General features: G+C 38.9%; 2 protein-coding genes across 9 annotated transcripts in view; one reads left to right on the top strand and one right to left on the bottom strand.

Annotated features, from left to right (window-relative positions):
- The window catches only part of LOC114051931 (cerebellar degeneration-related protein 2-like), a 36329-nt gene extending 19299 nt beyond the window's left edge, over positions 1–17030 (bottom strand). Inside the window, exons 1-2 of one of the 3 annotated variants that reach the window (XM_027874349.1) lie at positions 16909–17030; positions 5739–5851 (exon numbers count right to left, since the gene is read on the bottom strand). In XM_027874349.1, the coding sequence (XP_027730150.1) occupies positions 5739–5851; positions 16909–16987 (192 nt within the window). In that variant the 5' untranslated portion in view covers positions 16988–17030. Of the gene's footprint in view, positions 1–2949; positions 3045–5738; positions 5852–16908 lie in introns of those variants that run through there. The other 2 variants (XM_027874350.1, XM_027874351.1) reach the window with 2 other exon arrangements.
- Positions 17031–17494: 464 nt separating this feature from the next.
- Positions 17495–27453, top strand: part of LOC114052508 (transmembrane protein 180-like) — a 48920-nt gene continuing 38961 nt past the window's right edge. Inside the window, exons 1-2 of one of the 6 annotated variants that reach the window (XM_027875171.1) lie at positions 17551–17638; positions 20667–20757. The gene's annotated coding sequence lies outside the window, so the exon portion shown is untranslated. The other 5 variants (XM_027875168.1, XM_027875170.1, XM_027875173.1 and 2 more) reach the window with 5 other exon arrangements.

Here is a 27453-nt window from a genome sequence, read left to right as displayed (position 1 = left end):
TTCATCACAATAATAAGCTACAACTTGGTTCAGCCATTCCCCAATTAATGAGCATCCCCTTAATTTCCAATTCTTTGCTACTACAAAAAAAGCTGCTATAAATATTTTTGCACATATATGTCCTCTTCCTTTCCTTTTTTTGGGGGGGGGGAGGATCTCTTTGGGAAACAGACCTAACAGTGGTATTGCTGGGTCAAAGGGTATGCACAGTTTTACAGCCCTTTGGGCACAGTTAGGATTATCCTTTTGAATCGTCTCAAATTTGAGTTTAAAATTGCCCTAAGGCCTTGGCTAATAGAGTAGATAGAGTAGATCAAACAATCAATCTACACGCATTTAATAAACAACTACTATATGCCAGGTACTGAGGGAATGAAGACAAAACTAAAACAGTCTCTGATCTTAAGGAGCTTAGATTCTGTAGCAGGGAAGACAACATAGGCATGGATAAGTATATATGAAATCTATACAAAATGAACAAAACATAAATTTGGGGGTGGGGAGAAGAGGACAATGGAGCTCTGAAGAAAATAAGGGATTTTAAGAAGTGATGATGAGAGAAGCATTCCAAATATGAGAGACAGAAGAAGAAAGGTACAGAGAAAGATAAGTGACCGTGTCATGTGTGAGGAACAGTAAGAAGGCCTGTTTGGCTGAACTTTAGGGTATGGCAAGGGGAATCATGCACAATAAGACTGGAAAGGTAAGTCAGAGGTAGTCCGTGAGGGGCTTTAAAAGCCAGGGGAATTTTATTTGATTCTAGCACCAAAAGAATCCAGCTAATAAACTGTACTTTATTGAGTAGGGGATGGGAAATGACTTGGTCAGACCTGTATTTTAGGAAAATCGCTTTGGCAGCTGTGTGGTGGATAGACAGGAGAAGGAAGACTTGAGGTAAACAGACCAATTAGAAGGTTTTTGCAATAGTGCATGTTAGGGGTGATGAGGGCCTAAACTAGGGTGATGGCCTTGTGATAGGCCACCTGTGATGGCCATATCTGGGATAGAAAGATATGAATGTAAGAGACATTACAAAGGCAGAAACATTTTGATAAATAACTGGATATGTGGTATGAGAGAGAGGATGACTCAAACCCTTAGGCTGTTACTTGAGAAACTGGAATGATGATAATGACCTAGACAGAATTAAAGAAGTCTGGAAGACTTTTTTGGGGGGTAAAGATATTAGTTAAGTTTTGCACATGCTGAGTTTGAGATGACTACAGAATATCCAATTGGAGATGTCCAAGAGGCAGTTGGAGATGAATGACTGGAGCTCAGGAGAGAGACTAGGACTAGATATATAGAGATGATTTCTACAGAGAGATCATAATTAAACCCATGGGAGCTGATGAGGTCACCAAATGAGAGTAGAGAGAAAGGAAATAAAAGAGGGCCCAAGATGGAGCCTTGGAGAATACCTGCAGTTAGGGGTAGGGGATGATATAGATGATCAACCAGTAAAAATAACTAAGAAGAAACAGTCAAATAAGTAGAAGAAAAACCAGGAGACCAGGCAGTGTGTCATGAAAACCCAAATAGGAGAAAGTATCGAGGAGAGAGTTGTCAACAGTGTTGAGTGGTGCAGAGAGGTCAAAAAAGAATGAGGATTAAGAAAAGGCAGGAGTAATGATGGAGTGATAATGTCAGAAGGCAGACTGCTAAGAGTTAAGAAGTGAGTGAGAAGGCAAGAAGTAAAAGTAAAGGGTACATTTAAAGTTAAGGAAAGCAACAAGGATGAATATTCCTTTCAAAGAATAAGCCTGTTTTGCTCACTCAGAAATGCCCATCTACGTATTTTAATGTTTTGTCTTTTTTAGATTCAAAGCTGGAACTTCTGATTGAAAAAAATATATAATTTGTACTTTCTAGTCTGAATATTTGAGAAACTACTTTAATTAACTTCCTTAAACAGATAAAGAAATAAAGATAAACAACTTATAAAGCAATTATTCTGGTGTAAGCTCCTATGTTCCTTTTACTAACCAACAAGCAAAACCTATTAATTATGTAGTAATTTGAGTTAATTTCTCTTCTACAGTTGGAAGTACTTTGTTTTGTTGTTGTTGGGAGGGGTTGTCTAATGTGTATAATTATGCTTATGTAATTAATATCAACATTCTTTTAAGACTGATTTCTACCTACCATTCTTCATAATGATTTACATTTTATGATATTTTCCACTGAATTGAAACATATTAGCCACAGAAAGCCCCTGGACATCAACTCCTAAATCTGTTCTCTCAAACCCTGATTCTCTTCTCACCCCAGACCCTAGTCTCCAATTGCTGATAGAATAGTGTCACCTGGATGTTCTTTCTACCAGCACATCTAAGTCAACATGTCCCAAACCCACTTCCACTTTATTTTTCCTCCTAATCCTGCTTTGGACTTCCCTATCTCTGTCCACAGCACCACATTTATCCAGTCTTCTGTGTTCAAGACCTTGGTGTTCCATTGGACCCTCCTCTTTTACATCCATAACACACATCTCCATTCAGTCTGACTTCAGCCTCTTTATTCTCACCGATACTGACTGACCAACATCCCTCATTGCCACAGGCTTATGCCACTACTGAAAAAGGGCCTTGTCATGAATCCTCCCCATTCCACTCTCTTCCATTTCATCCCCTAAACCTCTGCCAGATCTGATCACTCCTCCTCAAAAACTCTAAGGGGCTCTCCTTTAGGTCTTACCAACATCTCGCCTGCTTGTCAAGACCCTTCACCATGCAGTGCTACTCCATCTTTCCTCTTTTATTTCATTTCATCCCCCCTTGGTGCACACTAAGCTGTAGCCAAACTGGATTGATTTGCCCCTGGCACATGCTGTTTCCCATTCCAGGAATGTCCTCTTCCCCACCTCTGATCTACGGATTTCCTTACCATCTTAAAAACCCAACTCGAATGCACCTTCTCCATGGGCTCCTGGTCAGTTTCAACTTTTACCTTTTGGAGTTTAAGCAGCATTTTGTTTTGTCTCTCTCTAATGTACTTTTCCACGTAGTCCTGCATAATACCGTCACTCACAAATGTGGAAGGACCTTATAAGACAAGGTGACAAAATTCACTGTAATTTTCAGACCAAGGATTGTCTTAAACTCTTACCCTTCCCAAGCAGCCAACACTGTGCCCTGTGCACAGCTGTCATTTAATAATTAGATGAATCTGAAATATATAATTATTAGAGTTAAGTATTTTAAATCACCTTGGGACTCTGCAATGAAAACAAAATTCTCTTTCCCCTCTGTTCTCCATATATTATGTGAACCATAAAGGAATTAATCAAATAGTGTGATCCATCTAGGTTATCAATCAAGCTAGAAAGTCATTCTATTTGGCCAATGTGAAATCTGGCGGACCTTTAACTAATTTTTAAAAGCTTGGGTAAACACTTGTAGGTATCTTGGCAAACTCTAAGCCTCATTAACTTCAACTAAGGAAACAGCATGTTCTATAATCTTTGTCTAACACATTAAAGTTGTACTTGGCCTAATTTCAAGACTCACTTTCCCAAAAGTTTTAGAAATATTTTTTGGGCAAGTCACACAAATTTTGTGAAAATGCAGTTAAGGGGAAGGTCTGTTACATACACTGTAAATATGGTAGAATGAATAAGTGTCTTAAGTGAACAAACTGGTGTTTTTGCTTTTGATAAGATCTTTCGGGTGGAATCATTTCTTTTTTCTTTTTGACAAGGCAATTGGGGTTAAATGACTTGCCTAGGGCCACACAGCTAGTAAGTGTGAGCTATGAAGTGTCTGAAGCTAGATTTGAATTCAGGTCCTCCTGATTCCAGGGCTGGTGCTCTACCCACTGCACCACCTATGTGCTCCAGGGTGGAATAATTTATGAGTAATGTAGTCGTAAGCTTCTTGTGTTTGGCCCTCTCCAGGATATAGTATAGTAGAAGAGAGTCAGAAAGGTGGGCTCAAGTTGTACCTCTGTTATTAATAAGGAAGTCATTTCACCACACTTTCTGCATTTGTAAGCTAAGGGTATTGGGCTACATGACCTTTGAGGTCATGTCCCTTTTAGTTCTGACATCCGATTCCTATGCTTCCTACCTTTATAACCCCAGCACTGAATATAGAGAGTTGGTCCTCAAAAGATGCTGATTCAGGTAACACAGGCTCCATGAGCATGGACAATTTGAAACTTTTCTAAACAGGCACAAAAGCCCTGGGTCCTATGTTGTCAAAATCTTTGGAGGTTTAACTTGCAATGATATTATTGATTGAGGTGTTTCTAGGAAAAAAAAAGTTTACTAATAAAACAGTTAATAGCACAATGGTTATGGAACCATAAAAAAGATCTTCAATTATCTGTACTACCTAAATGGCAGTATTTACCAACAATTATCTCATCATCAAATCAACTCTGCTCACCAACCAGGCAACTTTCTGAACTCAAGTGCCTCTCCCTGGCTCATCCATGTATACATTGTTTTCCCCATTTGAGTATACATTCCTTGAAAGCAAGAGCTGTCTCTGTTTCTTAATTTATATCCCCAGTACCTGGCACAGAGTAAGCACTTAATAACTGCTTTTCCTTACTAAAGAAACTGAAAGTAAGCATCTCTCTTAGATTATTTTCTATTTCATGTGACAATCATTAAATTAAAAATACTTGTAAATGTAAATAGACTGAGACCACAGAAGTAGAGAAAATGGTCTACTATTGATCCTTTGCATGGTACAACTCATGAGAAAAACTAATAAAATTGAGCTACTTAGAATTTAGTCACCTTGGTTCTTCACCTTCAGAATACCTTATCATCATCTTCAAAATTTAAGAAACTAAAAAAACTAAAAGTAGAAATACAGTATTCTCATCATTGTTTTGCACTTAAATACTGCCATATGAAAATTAAACTTAGATAATTTTAAAGGGAGACATCAGGATAGAAAGGAAAGAGCACTGGACAAGTATCAGAAGACTGTTCTAGTTCCAGCTCTGAAAAAGCTCAACTAACTGTGACCATGAGTAAGTCACCTTCACATAAAGAACTCACCTTCATACAGCAGGTAACGGTTTACAGAGCACATTCCTTACAACTTTGAGGTAATACAAAGTACTATTCCAATTTTACTAATCAGGAAACTGAGATCCAGAAAGGGTAAGTGATTTGCCCAGAGGAGTTGGGACTGAATTGAGGTCTCTTGGTTCTAAGTCCAGAGTTTTCTTCCACATTGCCTCTCCAAAATGAGAGCTAGAAAGAGCTAGGTGCTTTCTAAGACCTTCCCTTCCAGCTTGGACATCCTGCAATTCTCTGAAATCTTATCCATAGCCCTAAAAATGTCATCAATGCGTTAACATGGCATAGTAGACAATATTCTGAAAAGGAGTCCAGGGACTCACTCTAACTCTGGCTCTAAGACTAATTCCTTGACCACAGCCAAGTCACTACATTTTTCTAGACCTCATCTTTTAAGGTTCCAAGTAGTCCTAAAATTTTATTATTCATGATACTTTTTTTTTTCCAAAAAAGAAGCCTAAAAGATTAAATATTTCTTGGTTTTCTACACCTAAGGCAAGAAAAGGGGCATAATTTGAACAATTCTGTGATTCAATCAAGTTTTCTCAATATTGGTAAGGGTTATATTGGAATTCAAATATTGACTTTCATTGCAGCAGTCTGTTTCAATATTCATTTGATGAATATACAAACAAACAAAAAAAGACACATGCTACATTGAAAGTCTAGGACAATACCTCAGGAATATAACTGAGTTTACCTCAATTTCCTGTAATTGCTCCTGATTAGTTGTGTACATGTGCTGAAGAGACTCTTCGAGCTCTGTGTTCCGATCCAACAATGTCTTCCCAAGCTCAGCAGCAAGTTGCAGATCTAACAAAAATATGTATATATATATATATAATAAATAATATCATACTCATAGCAACAACAAAGTATTTTATGTAGTGCTTTAAAGTTTACAAAGTGCTTTACAAATATCTTGTTTGATCCCCACAACAACCCTGGGACAAAGGTGCTATTATCATCTCTGTTTTATAATTAATTAATTAATTGCTGGCATTAATATAGCACCTTCTACATGCCAGGCACTGTGCTAAGACCTTTACAAATATTATTTCATTTGATCCACACAACAAACCCAGGAGGTGGGTGCTACTATTTTCCACTTTTCATAGATGAGGAAATTGAGGCACAGGGAAGTTAAGTGACTTGCTGAGGATCAGACAGCCAGTAATTGTCTGAGTCAGGATTGGAACTCAAGTCTTCCTGATTCTAGACCTAGCACTCCATCCACTATGCCACTTAGATCATATCTGCAGCTATTAGCATGATCTAATGGAAATGTGGACAGCAGCTTCAGTCCAAGATTCTGACTAATTAGTCATTTGACTTTTCACAAGTCACTTCACAGCTCTGAGACTGAGTTTCTTCATCTCTTCATTAATCTGTTTGAACCTGATAATCCCAAAGGTCTTCTAAATTTCTTTATGTTAATCTTTATGTTATGTTAAATTTCTATATGTGAATCTGGAGGCTTACAGCAATTGACCAGTGTTTTTTTAGGGGTTTAAGTGAACTATCACATATTCACTATCTATGTGGAATTCCAGAATGTAATTATTTTCTTGATTTCTAGTGATATATTTTAAGACAAAGGGAAGAAAAGGATACTGAATAAAATTTTAAAGGCCTGGTAAACTTTGTTATTGTGATAAGGCTAATTTAATTAGTTTGGGGGTTTTTTTGCTCAGAAAAACTGAATACTCCCTATTGTAAACACGTTTTGATGACAGAAGGGTAGTAACTAGGAATTTTGTGATGATTAGGAATTTATTTTGTTTTTATGACACTTTGGGGATTTATTTATGATATGAAAAGACATTTTACACCAACTTAGTTTTGATAAATTCCAATTTTAAAGATTTTTTTTCCTTTAAGGTTGAATAGATATCTGTCAGTTTAGAGGTTTCCAAAGAATTTACTTCATGAAAGTTTAGTGATTATCTTTTTAATATCAGGATAAACTTTTGACAAAGAGAAATACTTTTAGGAGGAAATGCTTAAGTAAAAATCTTTCGTGTACATGTTTAATTAAGAACTTTCGTGTGATTTTTAGAAGGCTTACTACATTTTATTTGTAAGACAACTTATTGCAATAATTCAATGATACTGATAACAATTGTGTACAAACCTACTGTGATTAATGAGACTTTACTGTTTAAGGAAAAAGCTTTTTTGGGACCCTGAATATTCTTTTTGGAGTTTCGTTCTCAGGTTTGTTGTGTCCTTGACCATCCTTAAATGGATGTTTAAAAAAACAAAATGTCAGCAGCTCAATGGAAGCAATGTCTGAGATCCAAGGCTAATGAATATCTGTCCCTGGGAATAAGGTAGGTAGAAAAAGCTAAGGTTGGACTCTTCTTAATTCATTTTCCCATTCAAGAAATCTGTTCACCTGGTTCCATATGATAGATCACTTAGATTGGTGTAGGCCTTAAGGACCAATTTTGGTGCTGTTATAACCATGTCCCCTGCTTATAACTCATAGCGAATTTCTATTATCAGTGCAGACAAACAGCGGAAGTTTATTACGACAATACTGAATCTTTTAGTTATTAGACTAATATTAAGGCATCTACATTACTGTAATAAGCTGTAAGTGGGAAAGATCTTGCTATTTTGATCTGAATTTGTCATTCCATGGTCTAAACAAGAGTTAAATTAGTGCTTGAACTTGTATAAGATTCAATTTCTTGAAGTATCTCATTTTTTTCAGAATGATATGGGTATAATTAGACAAAGGTAGAGAAGTTTGTGAAACAAACATGTGAATCTATTAAGTTGTGAGGTTAAGTCAAGAACCTCTTTTGTTTATTCTTTAAGGAATAGGATTTCAACACAGTTATGTTAGTGAAGAGTAGTAACTTAGGAGCTATCCTATGTCACCTTAATGGGAAATCTGATTTTACTTATGTTTGTTACTTAATCTGGGATTAGAACATGTGTAGAAATGCATGAAAACTACTTAAGAGTCACCTTAAAGATGTTCCCATAGTTTAAAAGGATTCTGAGAGCAGCAGTCTCTGTTATGTCCATTTGAATGTGGTTAATAACTGAACATGTTTTAGTATAGACAGTGTTTCATATAAACTGTTCTCTGTATACAATTTGGGATTATTATATTTACACATCCCATCCCAAGTCTTTTGTTGTTTGTTATTAAGCATCTTAAAACTTATTTGATATGCACTATTTTGAAACTGATCACTCAGTGTATTTATATATACCATCCTGGAGCCTTTTATTACAATTGAAGCCAATCTGACAACTTTTAAATGAATTCATTTTGGTATTGGAGTCCATCTTCTTATAAAAAGTGTTCATGTTATTAATTACTTAGCAGAATCCCATGTTCCTAATAGGGGAATGAATAATGCCAAGTATAAAAATTGGGTTCTAATTTTTTGTTTGTATCTGAGTTTCCTTTGTATTATTAACATGACAATTGGCCAATGTAAAATTGTAAATTCCCTGGCCTAAAAGGTTCCAAATATGATTTTCTAACAATACAGACATAAAGTTTGAGCTAACTTTCATTATTTGACCTGGTTATTGGCAAAGTAAATTTAAAATTGCATTAAGACCAATTTTGTAGGGAAAGAACATCTCTACAAGTGACCTGAACTAGAGAAGAACTGCTGAGACCACATCTAAACCAGAGAGCTGTAGCAGATCTTTCCAAGACACCAGAGAGATGAGACTTCTATTTTACTGTTTGTTTACCTTTTGCCTTTGCACCTTTTTATCTGTAAGATCTACTTATCAAAAGGGATTGCCCTTTTTGATTTTGTCAAAATGTTATCAAAAGGGATGGCCCCTTCTGATTTTGTCAATGCTTGTCCATCTTTCCCTTTCCCCTCACATTGTTTCCCCTCATAAGTCTCAAAGTTAGAAACCTTTGATGAAGTGTTTGTCATACCAGTGAGTGATTCATTGAGGAGGATGCACCTCTCAACAGAATCATCAAATAGGGGAATGAGAGAAATTATTATTAATAACTAATGATTTGGGAAGATTCAGAGTTCCCCCTTTTCTCTCTCCTCAGTTCAAGACCTCAGTTTCTGAAGGGTGAGCTAACCTTCTTGTCTATCTGACCCCACCCAATTTTGTAAGGAATCTCTAGTCTAAGGTGAATTCCATTCAATCAACCTGGGGTAGGGATGGAAGGAAGAGACAGACCCTTCTGTCTAAACTGCCCAAGGCTGGGAGTGGTCTGGGTATAGAGATAGTCCCTCTGTCCAAGGGTGACATGATGTCACCCTTAGCCACTCATTAGCCCCACTTCTCATAAATTGTTAGCTAGTTAGTTAATTGTTAATTCTCATTAAGTCCACCTCTCATTAATTGTTAGCCAATCAGGGTTGACTGCCACCCTGGGGTACACCTACTCTTAGAAAGACATAAAACCTATAAGTCTGCCATGATTGTCTTTGGTCTAAGAGACAGATGGCCAAATGACCATACTTTTATTAAAATGCTGGCATTACTAATAAAATGATTAAATTACCCAGAAATTATGTCTCTTGAACCTTTTTAAATGCCATATGGTGAAATCAGTTTACAAAATATTGTACTGTGAGTAGAAAAATGGAATACGGTATTAGTGAAAAATTAAACAAACAAAAAAAACCCCCAAACTAAGTGAAAAGAATCTCACATTGGAGGTGCCTCTGCTCTGGATCCATCCCCACTTCCAGCTTCTGACTCATACTAGAAACTTCCATGTTTTATAATTGTAAAGAGAGAACATCTGTTAGCCCACCCTAGCGTCTCCCTTTGTCTGTGATATCAGAGATTATAACTTTATTCTTTCCAGTGCTGAATTTGGAAATCATTAAGAGCCCTGGATTCATATTCCATTCTCACTCTTGCCAGTTATAGAGTAGCTTCCCCATCTATAAAATGGGCCTAGTAATACAATCCTTATTCTCTCTCTCAAGGTTGTTGTGAAGAAAACATTTTGTAAATTGTGAGGCACTATAAAATAACATATTTGATTTATAGTACTTGGAGTTACAGGAGATTTTCCTCACAACAACCCGGTAAAGGTCATGTAACTATTATCCTTATTTCATGAACAAGGAAATTAAAGCTCAAAAAATTTAAGTAATTTGCCCAAGATCACAGAGCAAGTCAGTGGCAGAGCAAGTCAGTGGCAGAGCAAGTCAGTGGCAAAGCCAGGATGAACCAAGAGGTCCCTGGGCTTTAAGCCCATTGCATAGATATTCATTTTCTATTAGTGGCAAATACACATTTATAAATGGTGAAGCAAGAAAATGTAAATTTATTATGACAATTGGAACCGATTTTACCACATTTGATACAAAGCCAAGTTTTTAAAGGAGAAAAAGATGGAGAAATAATATTTAGTCCTTACTTATTGCTAGTGCTATTAAAATTTCATATCAATTAACCAATAATATTAGAAAAGTAGTAATGAGGAACAAAAACTGATGCCAACACAACGTATACTTAAATTTATATATATATATATATAGTACTATTATGAATAAAGTTATCTAAAAATATTTGCAACTACTTAAAGTCACTGAGAGGCACCATGGCATAGTGGTTAGTGAATCTGAGTCAGGAAACCTAGGTTCAAGTTCTGTTTAAACACATACTAGCTCTATGATCCTGGGCCCAAAGTTGTAGAATAGTTCATTGATCTACTTTGGATCTACTTTGGTGGAAGAAACTGGAAGTTCCCTGTACCAATGAAATCACAGGTACTGGACCAAAAAGAAAGAAGCAAAATCCTTACAGTAGTAGCAAATCTGGTGTTAAAATGCATTTTCTAATAATTTATTTATAATAAATACTAATACTGCATATATTTCATTGAGATATCAGGCCTCAACTCCCTGTAATACCACCAGTGTATGTATATAACAACACCTTTCTCACAAAAAACATAAAGCCTTTAATACTAATCTTCATAACATAAAGACATTTAGTCTTATTTTTCTGATGAGACAATAGAGGCACAAAAGATGTTAAGTGATTGGTCTCAAAAAACTACACTTAGTCAGGGGCAAAACAGAGATTATAATTCAGTTCTCCAAGTTTACAGGACAGTACTTATATACCAACCCCATAATCACTTCCTTCATCATCCAGACCAGTATCATTTTACATTTATGGAAAATAAAAACTCCTTTAGGAAAAAAGTTGTCAGTTTAACACCACTTATTTTTGAAGGAGAAAATACTTATTTCCTGGGTGGAAATAGCTTGCTCTTTTCAGCTTAGTTTAATACACAGAACTATGGAAATGGAATTAGAGAACTCAGATTGTTATTGCCAGTTCTGGGGGTGAGTCACAGGCTCAAGCAAGTCTATATCCTGCTTTTTTCCAGCTGAAAAATAAATTGCTACTACCCAATAATATTCATTAAATTCTTTTCAGTCTTTGGCCTGAGGTCCTACAGAAAATAGTTTATACAAATAGGGTGTGTGAAAACCACCCAGAGGGTACCACACTGCAACGGAGGCAAAAGCCTGCCATGACATCATCACTTAGATATTACTTAAAGTTCTCCTTCCTGCGCCCTGGCCTGTTTATCACAGAGTATAATAGCCAGAGGCAGGACAAAGACATCCTAAATTAGTCATCTGAAAGGAAATCTTTCCCAGAATCAGACCTTTAGTTAGACACTACTTCACTTTTCCATTCAGCTGTACAGGGTTATGTGGAATACTTTTATTTAAGCAACCAGCTTCATCTTTACCACTTTTGACAATTTTCCTACTGTTCAAAGGAATACAAAGTACAGAGCTCTTTAAGTGAAAAACAAACAGCATAGAATTTAAGGTATATGCTTATCACAAACTACATTTCTAGTTACACAAGGTCCTGACAGCCTAAGTAACCTTATGCAACACAAGCTAATGAATATTTGACAACATAGGATTTTTGGCAAGACCAGTGTCCATAAAAGCATGCCCTTATCTTTGTGAAATAGCAAACCATTCATGAAGTCACTGTAGAGTAGACTATTAGTGCTTATGTTATTTTAAGGACTAGTTTTTGTTGTTGTTGTTTCTGTGTGTGTGTGTGTGTGTGTGTGTGTGTATGTGTTTTGCAAAGCTATTCTTTTCTGTTGTGTAGCATCTGGCTCCTACTTATAGACAAAAACTGGCAACAAGCCCAAAAAGGCTTTCCAGAGTGGGGATAAATGAGATAATAGAATTTTTAGTAACCTTATTTGGCACTTTCAGTTAAGGCAAAAGCGAAAAGGAAACAAAGTTTAGAAGATCCTGTTCATTTCTCATTAAATAATTATTAGGGTATCTTTAGTTAAAGGGTTCTCTTTTCTCAGCTATTTAATGGTAAAATCACTCACCTGGAGAATCAAATGATCTGGATCCTAACTTTGTCACTTATTATGTGCCTTGAACAAGTGACAAATTTTCTTGGCCTTAGTTTCCTTAACTATAAAATGAAGGGGTTATATGGATGACTTTGAAGGGCCTGTCCAGTCCTAAGACTATGAGTCTATGATTCTGAAATTATATTCTTACTGAGAAACTCGCTGCAAGAATCCCTGAGTTATTTTCTATTCATTGCAGGCTCAGAAACTCCAACATAGTAATGCCTTCATATATTATAGGATTCAACAAGTTTCTCAAAGAGGACCATGACATCAGGAAGGTGATGCCATGACTTGCAAGTGAAATGTATTTAAGTGAGGGACGGCTGTGCAAAGTTACCTAGTCTGTCTCTGTCTCTGTCTGTCTCTGTCTCTGTCTCTCTCTCCTCCGCAACCCTCTAGTGGCAAGATCAGGATGACTGGAAATGGCCCTGGATGCCGTGGGAGACCTTGGCCTTTTTAAGTTAAGCTCTTTCCCAGGACTCACATTCGATTGAGGCAACACCCATTCAATGATTATGGCTAGGAATATATGTTAGGATTCAACAAGTTTAAGTGTATTTTAACTATGAATAACAGGAAGCTATGCAAGTGCTCAGACATTAATATAATTCTTCCTGTCCAGAAAACTGGGTCTAAATGCAGCTGAAGCTGGTGAAAAGTTGTCAGTAGATTTTAAATGTTTAAAGCCCACAGCTATTATATTTCTCTCAAATAAAAGCTATACATCAGCTGGTAGTCTGAAGCAATAACTCTGCATTAGCATTAGAGCTGAAAGTTTTTGCCACTATAAAGTAATAAAGTAATATGCGTCACTGACTAACGTTTTGGTGTTAACTCCCGTTGCTAAGCTTTTGGGAAAGCAAAAATCCCTAGCATAAACATTAAGTAAAATGTTGGTATCTGTTTTAATGATCCAAGAAACACAGTGATTCAGAAAAGAAGTTAACGTAAGGCAGATGTTATCAGTTTCAGAAGATACAGAAGTTTTAAGCACATGGCACATGCTTGTATTCTTATAAAAACCGAGCTGTAGCTTTTTGACGCATACTGTAGAAACCTGAATCCTTATTCTGGGCTTTTGCCTGGCTCACAAAGGTAGTAGATGTAATAGCAGCTGACCTAAAATAAAACAGAGCTCTAAAGTCCCTTCACCTTTTTCTCAGGGGCACATTTCAAAGAGGAGGCCATCATTACCCTGCACAGAAGGCTCCTGTCCCAGAAAAGCTCTTACTCAAAAACATCGCTGTCAGTATTTTTACCACACTAACCCTTCTGACAAAAGATAGTCTCTCTGCATCAAAAGTATTTTATAAAAGTGGAGAATTTCTCCTTTCTGTACTTGCAGATAGCCTTTGATAAAAGATCCACTTTGACCATTATTATGATTCTAATGAGAGATAAGGTGGTAGATTAGTGCCTCCATTTTAAAGATGGGTTCTTCATTATTTTTAATTTTTAAAAAGTACAGTAAATCTTTAGCTAAATATCTGACCTAGCTAAAAATCACTAAGATTGCTAGAGAGACATGCTTTTGTAGTCTGAAGTACTTCCTTGAGATTTTCTCCAAGACTGATAAATGTCTTCAAGACTGATTAAAGATTAAATTTAAAAACTAGAGGGAGAGGAAGCTGGCAGTAGTAGATTGTTTAAAGGTAACTTGCTTTGCTATTTCCAAATCCTCCTTACTGAGAAAACGGAAAAGGGAACAACAATAAAAGTAAATGCATGAAGTCTAGTCATGCTAAGAACACAGGTAAAACCACTGAACTAAAAGGACAGCAGGATATTTCATTTACAGATACTTCCTGACTTTCTAAACATTACACGAAGGCAGATTAAAAGTCACAAGAGAAGTTCTTTGACAAATATTTAGATCCCAAACACTTCAATTTTCAGTTTTGTTTTTTTTTTTTACAAAGCATTTTGGCAGGTTATACACATGAAAAAAATCACATCTCCCATTTCTTGGGATGTTTATGCTGGTCTTATCTTCTTTGTGGGGTTACAGTGGGAATCAATGAGGTAACAGGCATGAAAGCACTCTGAAAATTATAAAATATACCTTGAGGTAGGAGCAAGAGTGTTAGACCAGGTGACATTTAAGGTTCCTTACAAATCAAAGATTCTTGATTATAACAACACATTAAAATTTAAGGTCTAGAAAGTTTAAAAAAATTCTTCACATAACTCCAATATTTGCTTTCATTTCAGAGTAGGTGAAATATTAACAGTGGTTATCCACAACAAATTCTTATGGTTACAAAGGGCAAAGACAGACTTATCCACATTGTAGAAAAGAGTTCTGAAACAGCAATCCAAGCACAATACACAATTGTGAGCCTGGATTTATACTTAGGAAAAGCAGAAGGCAGAAAAATGTTTATCTTTGAAGTCATGTATACAGCTCCTTTTATTGTACTTGGAAATATTTACCCCTAAATTTTCACTTAGCATACCACAGATTTACAGCTGAAAGGAGGTTTGGAGGATAACTACTCCAATGTCTTCATTTTAAAGATGTGGAACCTGAGCCCAGAGAGGTTAAGTGATTTGCCTAAGTTCATACAGGTAGTACGCAGCACAGCTAGAATTAGAAACCCAGTTCTTTGACCCTAAGCTCAGCTTTCTTTTCAGATTATTCCGCTATCTCCATTATATGTTGATACTTCATTAACTCTAAAGAACGTATCTGAGTAATAAATGACCTAATACATACAGGGAAACCTAAAATATAAACTCAGTGCTGCGTTAAAACAGTCAGTGAAGCTACATAACTGCAGAAAATATTACTTTGCAATAGTCAATTAGCTTGGATTACACAGACAACATAAGGCTTGACTACTTTGGTTATGATTTTTCAAGGCAAATTGTTTGGAAAAAAACTATCCCAAAGAACAGACGCATATTGTTTTCTCTAACTCCAGAAAGCTTACAAGTCATTAAGCACATATGCCTTGAAGAAGTTTAGTGTTCTAATGCCCTTCATTAATCTGATTTGGAATTTAAAGGGCAAATTAACTTTCAGACCTTTAGGCTATAAAATGTGCCTACTCATAGTAATGTTAACTCATAGTAATGTTAAAAATTATCTATATTTTAAAAAAAAAATCAGGCCCATGATTGCATTGACATAAGGAACTCCCTCTATTACAAAAAATAAGCACCTGCTCTACAATCTAGTCTTGGACAGTTGCTTGGGACATTGAGAGGTTAAATGAGTAGCTGAGAGTCTAAAAACTAGTATCTTTCTGACCAGGGCCTAAACCCAGTTCTTCCTGACTCTGAGGGTGGCTGTTTTCTATCCACTCACTGAGCCACACTGCCACTGTATATTTTATTTCATAAAAAATACTAACTATAAATACTGTATAAGTGAAATTGGCTTAGATCTAGAGAATTTTTATTTGGGTGTGGAAAAGTCTGTGCTGGTTTCAAACTATCGTTAAGTTTTGTTCTCATTTCTACAAATAAAAGCAAGATACCTGCTTAAGGTTAAACTAAATGTGGGAATTGTCCATAGTTTAAACAAGGACTTATTTAAAATGTCGAAGAGCAATATAGTTCAAGCATGCAAGAATTCCTGGGATCTGTTCAATATGCTAAAAAAAAAAAAAACAAAACCGAGCAAGTGGACCCGATGGTTAAACAGATCATTAAGTATTTATTTTGGGATGAATTGACACAGAACTGCCAATAGTGAAATCCGCCTCAGGCAAGCACTGGTACTGGGGCGAAGAGGAGCTTTTGGAGGACATATAATAGGTAGAGTGGTACGTACTTGGGCATTATAATTCGGCAAGGGTAAATTACGCAAAAACAATGTTTTTAATTGTTTAACGCCTCCGAATACGCAGCAACCGGGTGACTTGGGATAGATTAGTCTCGGCAACCTCCCTAATACACTCCGATCATCACCCAGGGTTAGCTTGTTACACACTCGGACTCAGCCAGATACCCAAGAAGGCAGTGCACAATTGAAAAGCTGGGGCAGCAGCATCCCAGCCTGTAGCCACAGACCTAGTCTATACCGCAGAGAAGGGGAGGGGCGGGAAAGGGAGGACCATCTCTGGGCTAGGACACTGGCCGGGAAGAAGCCAGGCAGGACACCTGCTCAGAAATGGGCTTCTCCCGCCCTATCACGTTTTTCTTCACCAACCCCACCACCTCTTTTCTTCTCCAACCTCACCACCTCCTTTCTTCCCTAGTCCCACCACCTCCTTTCTTCTCCAGTCCCACCACCTCCTTTCTTCTCCAGTCCCACCACCTCCTTTCTTCTCCAGTCCCACCACTTCCTTTCTTCTCCAGTCCCACCACCTCCTTTCTTCCTTGGTCCCACCATCACCCTTCTTCCCCAGTCCCTCTCAATGCAGCGGCTCCTCATCCTCCAGTGTTCGCCTCGCAATTACACTGAGCCGGGCTAAGGCTTGTCCCGAGCGTGCAGAGGACGATGTGCCCACCCTCCTGGAGGAATGGGGGGGAGTGGCCCCCTCACCTTGCTGCAGGTCTTGCTGGTCGTACCACGGCTCGTCCTCCTTCATCTCAAACTCCTCCACCAGGTTTTCCGCCAACATCGCGGCGGGGTATCAGAGGCAGCCTCGGTCCCGCCGCCGCCGCCTCCGCCCCGGCCGCTGCCCCCGGCTCTCCTCAGCCCGGGTCTTTGCCAACGACCACACAGCCTCGGAGCCCTGACAACCAGCGGGCTCCGGCACCGCTCCGATTCCCCGGCTGGCAGCCAACGTCCAGCGCCCCGGTGCCGGCTCTCCCCGGCCCGCGGCCCCAAACGTGGCACTTTCCAAAAGTAGCCCTCCCCAACCGGGGAGCGATTCAAAACCCAGGCCGCGCTCCCACCAATCCCAGGCCGCCGCCCTGACGAGGGGCGGGCGCTCTCGCCAATCACGCCCTTCGGGTAGATCCGATTCGTCTCGGCTCCCGGGGAACAGACCAATGGAGACCCTAGAGAGGACCAAAGAGGCGGAGAAAGAAGAAAGGAGCGCTGAAAAGCTAGTCCAACCACGCCTCACGCCCTGAAATGGATAGCAAGGCGCACGCGCAGTTGGCGTCTCCCCACCCGACTTCGCTCTCCGGGGCACACCCGGCTCCGGTCCGGAAGGGAGCCTGCGTGGTGGCGGAGGAAACGAAGGAGAACGGCGTGCGTATTAGTGACCGAGGCTGGTGCTGGGCAGAGGCCGAGGCCAGGGGCGCGGGGCCCCAGGCGGCGGAGGGTATGAGAGGTTCTGTTCAGTGCGGGGTGCGGTGACTCACGGGGAGACTGTCACCTCAGGTGCATTGACGTCACCTTGGGGTGAGGATGAGGATGAGGGGCGTGTGTCGTGAGGTCTGGCATCGTGGTGTGAAGCACAGAGCGCTGGCTCTGGAGTCGGAGGACCTGGGTTCTGATCCCTCCGTGTAACATTGCACAAGACATTACACTTGTCTGGTCCTCAGTTTCCTCAATTATAAGCAATGGAGTTCGGGTAGGTGGACCCTGAAGTCCATTCCAGCTGGTTCTATAATTGCATGAGGCTGAGGTGAGGAATGTGCAACAGAAGGGGATTGAGGGTGAGGGGTGTGCCGTATGGGGAAGGGGGAGGAAGGTGAGAGATGTATTCTGTGGGGAGTAAGGTGATAGAGGTCCAGCATAAGGAGTGGAATAGGGAGTGGAGGGATGAATGTTCAGCATAAACCAGCGGGTTGGTTTGATACGGTGGAATCAGGTTTGATGTGGAGGATCTAGGTCAGGGGTGGGGAGGGAACCTGAGACCTTGAGGCCACATGTGGCCCTCTAGTTCATCAAGTGCGGCCCTTTGACTAAATCTAAACTTCACAAAACCGTTCCCCTTCCGGCCTAGAGGCCACGTGTAGCCTCAAGGCCGAAGGTTCCCCTCCCCTGATTCCAGGTTCTCATCCAGTCTCTGAAACCACCTCTGTGACCTTGGACAAGTCACTTCACTATCTGGGCCTCAGTTCCCTCAGCTGTCTAATGAGGAGGTTTGACTAGATGGCCTCTGAGGTCCTTTCCACCTGTAGATATGATTCCTATGAGGATGAAGAGAGGTATGTACAGCATAAAGGATTGTGTTGGGGGCCGGGAAGGTGAAGGTGACCGTGATGTGGTGAATAGTGTAAGTGGAGGGAGGGGAAGGAGCTATGAGCCACCTGGTGCGCTGAGTCGGGTTTCCTTGGGGAGAGGAAGACTGTCTTTGCAGTTCCAATCACCTGTTCCTATGGACTTTGAGAGGTGGAGCTGCTGCTGAATTCTTGTCAAAACTCAGGTCATTAGGGTTTAGAGCTGGAAGGGACCTTGGAAGTCACCTAGTCCAATGTGCTCATTTTACACATTAGGAAACTGAGGCCCAGAAAAGTTGCTGTGATTTACCCATAGTCATACAGTTACCCCAACCCATCACTCTTTTCACAAGGCCACTGTATTTCTCCTACTGATTCAGACTTGAGGGTTTGGCAGAATCCACTCACTCTTCACTAATCCCATCCATCCTCAGCCAGCAAAGAGTAAGCTGGTCATGACCAAATGTTAATGATGCCATTAAGGGTCTATGTAACATGTATTACAGGATCTTTGACTGCCTTAGGTATAGACAGAATGGTTTCAAGGGGTGCTGAAAAAAGCCTATTACCCTGAATAGGGGCTGTTGCACCTGAAAGTTTTACTATTAAAACTTCATTAACCCATTGAAGGAAAAATGAAGAAGTTCCTAGGAATACATCAAATTTTAAGCTATTATTAGTTATTCACATTTTAATCTGTATATGTTTTAGGCTCTTTTCTGAAAGGATTTTGATAGAAATATAAAAGCACCTTAGCTAAAGGAGAAAGTCTTCCATTGAGTAAAAAACTTTTTCTACTTAATGATTTTTATAAGCCATTACATTTTAAATGTAATGTAAATGTAAATGTAATTTAAACATAATGCAAATATAAATGTAATTTAAATGTAATGTAAATTCAAAATGTACCAAATGAGTGGCTCAGTGGATCCCCACTAAACCTAGAGAACCATGTAGAACCATTCTAAACTCACCTATAGGATTTATAGTTTAAAGCAGGGGTGGGAAACCTGCACACATTTGGCCTTCTAGGTCCTTGAGTGTGGTGTTTTGACTGAGTCTAAGTTTTGCAGAACAAATCCTTTTTATTAAGGGATTTGTTCTGTGAAGTTTAGATTCAGTCAAAGGGCTGCACTTGAGGAACTAGAGGGCCACAGTTTCCCACCCCTGGTTTAAAGGGACTTTAGAGATCCTCTAATCCAGGGGTTCTTAACCTTTTTTGAATTTTGGACTGCTTTTGACAGTGGTGAAGCCTATGGAACCCTTCTCAGAATAATGTTTTTAAGTGTATAAAATTCAAATACATAGGATTACCAAGGAAACCAGTTATATTGAAATTGTTGCTGTTGTTCAGTTTGTGTCCAACTCTTTGTGACCCCATTTGGGGATTTTCTTGGCAAAGATAGTAGAGTGGTTTGCTGAGTCCTTCTCGAGGTCATTTTATAAATGAGGAAATTGAAGCAAACAGGGTTAAGTGACTTGCCCAGGGTCACACAGCTAGTAAGTTATCTGAGGCCCTATTTGAACTCAGGTCTTCCTGATATTGAAATATGGTTATCAAGTATTAAAGAAGCAAACTCATGGACCCCAGATTAAGGACCTCTGAAGTCCAACACCCCTCTGCCCCCCCCCATTATGCAGAGGAGAAAATTAAGGGCTCAAGAGACAGTTACTCACTTAGGCTTACACAGTTAAGTAGCAAAGCCAGGCTTTGGCCATTAAACAGATTGTTGCCAATGGATTGTAATACATATATAGGGAGATAAATGTAACTGATTCAAGCAGATTTCTTGTAGCCTAAATCCTATGATATTAGTCATACTTGGGTATATAGTAAAGATTTTAATGTGACATAACACACACAATAGCTCCCAGATAACATTACCATTACTGTAGATTTCTAAAGAATTGTCCCATCCCCACCCCTCCATTCATATCGGATAGTTTTCATTTGGTCCTAAAGTCAAATATATTGTATTTTCTAGTTAACACATTTTGAGCCTCTGCTAGAAGTTTGGAAACTAATGATAATATTGGAATGTCAGGGATCATGGAGATAATTGAAATCCACAAATTTATTTTAGCTACCAAATGCCTTCCTCTTAAATTTTTACCTTTTACCAGAGCAGAGCAGCTAAAATAAAATGTTGCTGATATATTTCACATCTTCCTTCTCCCCTCTAGCAAAGAAGGTCTGATGAAGGTGCTGATAACCAGTGAAACATTCTTCTCAAAACCTGAAGTGTTCCCAGGGCCCGATTTAGGCATTGACAAAGTAGGTTACTTTTCAGGGGTACCAAGCAGGCCTATCACCTTTAGCCAAATTCTTCTCCTATCTTTGATTATTGCTTGAAATTTTACTGTTAAACCTCATGTGTGGCTAAGCTGATTCAGAAATTCCTTCAAGTCTTCAAAGATCCAGAAGAAAAAAGCAAATCCTAGACATCATGAGCTCCACCAATAGTAAATATTATTTCAGACTAAATAGTATATTTTTCTTCCCATATTTATTAAAAACATAAACTTCCATTTTAAAAGAAGAATAGCAAATCTCCTGTCTCTGAGTACTGACATTATGGAAGAAAAAATTTGCTGATTTTCCAGTTTTTATTGCGTAAATCTCTGTTGTGCGACCATGGCCAAAAATGAAAAAGGCTCTTTAAATTTAAAAATAGATGACCACAGAGACCCTTTGAAGCAGGATGACTGGATTTATAATTTGTTAATTATGGTTTATGGAAATTGAAGGAGCACTAAGGTATCCAGGACTTAGAAGTTCACCTTCTGTATCTGTGGTTCTCAAACATTTTGGTCTTAGGACTCCTTTACACTCTTAAAAACTATTGAGGACCCTTTATACTTTTGAAAGGGACAACTAGGTGGTACAAAGGATAGAGCACTGGGCTTGTAATCAGGAAGATTCATCTTCATGTGTTCAAATCTGATCTCAGACACTTAGTAGTTGTGTGATCCTGGTCAAGTCACTTAATCCTGTTTGCCTCAGTTTCCTCATCTGTAAAATGAGCCAGAGAAGGAAATAGCAAACCACTCCAGTATCTTTGCCAAGAAAATCCCAAATGGGGTCATGAAGAATCAAACACAACTGAAACGATTGAATAACAGCAAAATTTTTGTCAGCTTAGCTTCTTTGCTAACATTTTATTTGAAATTTTTACATAAGTATTCATTAGGAATGTTGGTCTATAGTTTCTTTCTTTGTTTCAGCTCTCCATAGTTTAGATAGCAAGACCATATTGGTATCATTGAAAATATTTGGTAGGATTCTTTCTTTTGCTATTTTTGCAAACATTTTGAGTGTCATTGGAATTAATTGTTCTTTGAATATCTGATATATTGTGAATCCTTCTGGTCTTGGTTCTTTTTTCCTTAAGAGTTCATTTATGACTTGTTTGATGTCTTTTTCTGAGGTTAGGTTGTTTTAGTTCTCTATTTCTTAGTCCATTAATCTGGGTATTTTATATTTTTGCAAATATTAATCTTTTTGTTTTTCAGTTTTATTGGCAACATAATTGGGCAAAATAGTTTCTAATAACTTTTATTTTTTCTTTATTTGCAGTGAATTCTCCTTTTTCAGTTTTGAAAGTGGTAATTTGATTTTCCTCTTATTTTTCATCAGATTTGTTAATTTTGTTTGTTTGTTTGTTTGTTTTGCTAGGCAATGGAGTTAAATGACTTGCCACGGGTCACACAGCTAGTAAGTGTCAAGTATCTGAGGTCGTATTTGAACTCAGGTCCTCTTGACTCCATGACCAGTGCTCTATCCACTGTGCCACCTAGCACCTAACCCTGTTAATTATTTATATGTTAATTCAGTGGTGTTCTTGCTTTCAATTTTGTTAACATCTTCTTTGATTTTTAGTATGTCTTTTGCTTCTTGAGGTTTTAAAACTTGCTTGTTTTCTAGGGTGTTTTTTAGTTGCATGCTCAATTCATTAATCTGTTCTTTCTTTCTTTTGTTGATGAAAGAGTTTATAGACATCAGTTTTCCCCTAAGGACTGCTTTGGTTGTATCCTCAAAACTTTGGTATAATGTCTCATTATTGTCATTATCTTTAATGAAATTATCTATTATTTCTATTTTTTCTTTGACCCAGCCATAATTTAAGATTAAGTTAGTTCCAGTTAATTTTTAATCCTTTCTTCAATGGCCTTTTATTGAATATTATTGTTATTATATTGTGGTCAGTAAAGGATGTATTTACTGTTACTGCTTTTCTGCATTTGTTTGTGAGGTTTTTATGCACTAATACAGCAGTTCTCAAACTTTTTGATCTCAAGACTCCTTTATACTCTTTTTTTTTTTTCACTTTTAGGCAATTGTGACTTGCCCAGGGTCACACAGCTAGTAAGTGTCAAGTGTTTGGTCTGAAGCCAGATTTGAACTCAGGTTCTCCTGACTTCAGGGCTTGTGCTCTATCCACTGCACCACCTTGCTGCCTCCAACTCATTTATACTCTTAAAAATTTTCAAGGACCCCTTCCTAGAGAGCTTTTGTTTATGTGAATTATTCTACCAATATTTTCCATATTAGAAACCGACTGATTAGTATTACTATACAAATAGTTTTGGCTTCACAGATGCCCCCTAAAAGGATCTCAGAACTCCCCCAAGGTCTCCTTACCACATTTTAAATATCCTCTAATACGTGATCAGATTTTATAAAAGTGCTGTGCACATGTGAGAAATATGTATCCTTTCTGTTCCCATTCAATAATCATCAGAGATCTATGATATATATCTCCACCTTTACTAAGGTTCTGCTTAGGTCCTTAACTTCTTTTTTATATATTTTATCATTAGATTTGTCTGACATCTTGAACCTCAAAAGAATGAGTTTACCACTCTTTGCCTAATGTTAAAGGTACTGTGACTTCTGAGTCAGAATTAGTAGAGTAGGGTAGAGCATGCTTCATAAATCGTCATGCTTAATATAAAGCCGAGAACAAAAAAAAAACAGTGCCTCTTTTAAAGTTTAGTCTTTGATGACTTGAATCCACTTTACAAGTTCTAGCTTCCTTGACTTCTCAACTTTCTGAATCCTTGGCAAGGTTATGTCCCTGAAAAATTTGTAGTAATTTGGAATTATAGCAGGGCTATATTATCTCCATTGACAAAAATATCTCTATGGTATGATATCTACAAGCATAAAATTAATGGGAAGGCCAGGTGAATGTCTAAGTAATTCAAATCAAATCAGTATTCTTTACCCTCTCACTTATCTAAGTTATTTAGGAAAAGAAGACTTTTGGGTCCAGATCACCTGAGTTGTTTTGTCTGTGAATAGCCTGTGATTATCTTTAAAGTCAGAGCAGAGAATGGAGCTTTTTTTCTTGTGGAGTTATTTGGATAATTACCTGTTATCTGCTTCAGTTAGACTGTGGAGACATAATCTAACATGACAACTAGATAGTTTACTTTTTAAAGGGGAAATTGAGAAAAGAGGGATGCAGAACATTCTTTAAAGCCATAGTTAAGATTAAAAGGAAAAAAATTATAAAACACGTTTAAAAGAGCTATTAAATAATGAATTCATATTCAAATTCTGTGATCTAGTTTAACATTAATTTATTTTGCATTAAACGCTTAAGTGATTTGATCAAAATCACAAAGGGTATGGACATGAGAGCCAAGTTCAGAACTCAGAGTTTAGTCATTGAGTTCTTATTGTTCGTCAAGAATAAATATTGAAATGCAGACCTGTATCATTGAATGGACAGAGCTTTAGATTCTGTTAAGGGACAAGTCTCTGCTGCAAGTTTTTTCTGACTTGGGTGAAAGAAAGGGTGTCATTTTCCTGTTGTGTATCAGATAAGATAATGAATGTAAATCACTTTATAAACGTAATACTTGGATAAATTTGTGATCTCATTGATCTTGGTCCTCTTTCCACTGAGGCAACCCATTCATGAATTCTTATCCTATGGGTACTATACTATGGTACTATCTTCCTGTACATAAATGCCTTCACAAGGTATCTACCCAGTGTTCTGGAGGCTTTCCTCTGGATCTCTTGACATTACATGGATAACACTGGGCTGTCATTGTTTTGCTTTTGTTTAGTGACCAGACAACCTCTTTTTCCCATTATATGTCTATGCACTGATATCTTTTGTGTCCCTTCTCCTGTACATTTCTTCACTGATAATATGCTGCAGCTCCCTTGTGTTCGTGTACCCCTCTACTGTTCTTTGGGTCATTGGGTCACACATGTATGACAGGAAGGGACTTCAGAAGTCATCACAGTCAATCCCTTTGTTTTACAATTGAAGAAATTAAAGCCCAGAGTGACTGTTAACTTTCATCTTTAGGAGGCTGGTATTCCATGATTAGAAAACTGCCTCACTCATTGGCAGAATATTGCTAAATATTCTGGTATGTACACCTGTCCTTCAAGGAATATCTATTTTCTACTGGACAACAGGCATTGTTGTTGTTTGTCCTTCATTCTCAAAGAGGACCATGACATCAGGGAGGTGATGTCATGACATACAAGTGAATTTGTTTTAAGTGAGGAAGGGCTGTGAAAAGTCACCAGCCTCACTTTTTCCTCTGGAGCCATCTGGGTCCAGTGGCAAGATATAGATCAGGATGACTGGAGATAGAACTGGATGCAGTGGGAGACCTTGGCCTTTTTAAGCTAAGGTCTCTAACAAGTCTCAGTTTGACTGAGACAATGCCCGATCAGTGATTAAGGCTAGGCAAGAAATGAGGCACAGGACAGCATTTATTACTTAATTAAAAAAAAGAATGAATCTGGGAGGGGAAGAGTCTCAGGGTTTCTGGCCAAAACAGAAACAATTGCTTTTAACATTCACTCTGAGCCACTCAGGGCCCAAACAGTGACCAAGTGGGGCTTGTCCCCACTTGGCCAATCAATGAGAGCCAGTGTGATTTGGGTTTAAGGCAAGGTCCTTAAGACAAAAATCTAGCCCTTAAATCCCAAGATATTTTGTGAGGGTTAAGCAATCAAAATTTATGTTCCTTTGGGCAGAGCATCTGCAGGTAAGGGTATGATACTGTATGTGAAGAGACAGAGACAGAGAGACAGAGAGAGAAAGGAAGGAAAAAAAGAGGGAGCTGTGTTGCCCAACTGGCCAGTTGGGTCCCCAGTAGGTCAGCTTCTACTACTCCTCACAGAAGTTATTTGTCATTCATTCTCATCAGGGAGGTGATTCCATGACATGCAAGTGAATCGGATTTAAGTGAGGGAGGGTTGTGCAAAGTCACCAGCTCATTTTCTCCTCCGGAGCCTTCTGGGTCCAGGCAACAGACACTGCACCAGATAAGGGCGTATAGATAAAAAAGAATCAAAAAAGGCACTGCCCTCAAGAAGCTTACATTTTTGGAGGGGTAAAGAAACTGGATGTGTATAGATAATCTAAGTACTTTCAGGGAGGAGCACTGAAACTGAGGGGACTGGGAAAGGCCTTGTTTTGGAGGTAGCAATTGAGATGACCTTTGAAGTAAGCTAGGGAACCTCAAATGGAGATGAAGTGAGAATATATTTCGGACCCTGGGAACAGTCTGAGAAAAAGCATGAAGGTGGAAAATGGTACATCATGCACAAAATGTAAGAATGTCAAATAGGCTGAAACATAGTATGTGCAAACGGGAGTTATGTGTAAGTGTGAAAAGGTAAGCATGAGTCAGATTATTATAAAGGGCTTTAAATGACAAAGAAAAAGAATTTGTATTTTATCTTAGAGAGAAGAGGGAACCATTGGAGCTTTTGAGTAGGGGAGTGACATGATGAGTCTGTGTTTTAAGAATATCACTGGCAGCTATGTGGAGAAGAGATTAGAGAGTAGAGAGATGGGAAGTAGGGAGAGCAGTTAGGAAATCATTAGCAGTCATTCAAGTGAGAGATGAGAAAGTACCAAACTAGTGTGCTGACTATATAAGTGAAAAGGATATGTATTTGAAAGATGTTGTGGAGGTAGAATTGACAAAACTTGGCAATTGGTTGACTATGGGGGAGAAGGAGGAGGAGAGAGAGTGAAGAGTTAAGAATGACTCCCCAAATTGTGGAACTGGGTGTCTTGAAGGATGGAGAAAGCCTCAAAAAAATTAGGAAGTTTAGAGGAAGAATAAATTTTGGGGAAATGATGGTGAGTTCTGTTTTGGATATGTTGATTTTTGAGATGCTTACAGGATCTCCATTTGGGAGTGTTCAATAGACAGTTGGTAATGTGGGATTAGAGCTCAGCAGAGAAACTGGGATTGGTTGGGGGGCAGAGCCAAGATGGCGGAGGGGAAGCAGTGACTGTCTTGAGCTCTCTCCCAAAGCCCTCCAAATACCTAAAAAAATGGCTCTAAACAAATTCTAAAGCAGCAGAACCCACAAAAAGACAGTGAAGCAAATTTCCAGCCAAAGACAGCCTGGATGGTTGATTGGAAAGGTATATCGCACTGGGCGGGGAAAGGAGCACAGTTCCGCGTGGGCACGCAGGCCACAGCAACCCTGGGGCAGGCCTCAGAGATCTGAATCGCGGGCAGCTGTGCCAGTTTCCAGACTTCTCAACCCACGAATACCAAAGACAACTTAGAAGGTCAGTGGGAAAAGTCTGTGACTGTGGTGAGAGAAGAGCTAGGTCTCAGCCGCAAGTCTTGAGCACTGTCCGGGGCTATGGCCTTTTCCTGAGCTTCCGGCCCACAGCCTGAGGGGGAATTGAGCAGCTGATCAGAGGCGGATTGCAAGGATCTCTTTGCCAGTGCTGCGGCAGGAATCTCTTGCTTTACCTGTGCTTGGATCTGGGTCACAGTTCTGAGGGGTGGTCCTGGGGTAAGGAGGAACGCTGGTGCGGTGGAGCTTGTTGTGGTGGTGGAGAGAAAACACCTCGCCCCTTATCATACCACCTTTGAAGAACTGAAAATTTACAAGTCCCTAGAAGTACCTCTGAAAACAGCTTTACAAACCCCTGAAGCTTGGGACAGTACACTCTTCACATTG

The sequence above is a fragment of the Vombatus ursinus genome, unplaced genomic scaffold (genome assembly GCF_900497805.2).
Source record: "Vombatus ursinus unplaced genomic scaffold, bare-nosed wombat genome assembly UNPS02014807.1, whole genome shotgun sequence".
Classification (NCBI taxonomy): domain Eukaryota; kingdom Metazoa; phylum Chordata; class Mammalia; order Diprotodontia; family Vombatidae; genus Vombatus; species Vombatus ursinus.
The sequence above is the reverse complement of the archived record's forward strand: the minus strand, read 5'-3'. Positions and strand labels throughout refer to the sequence as shown.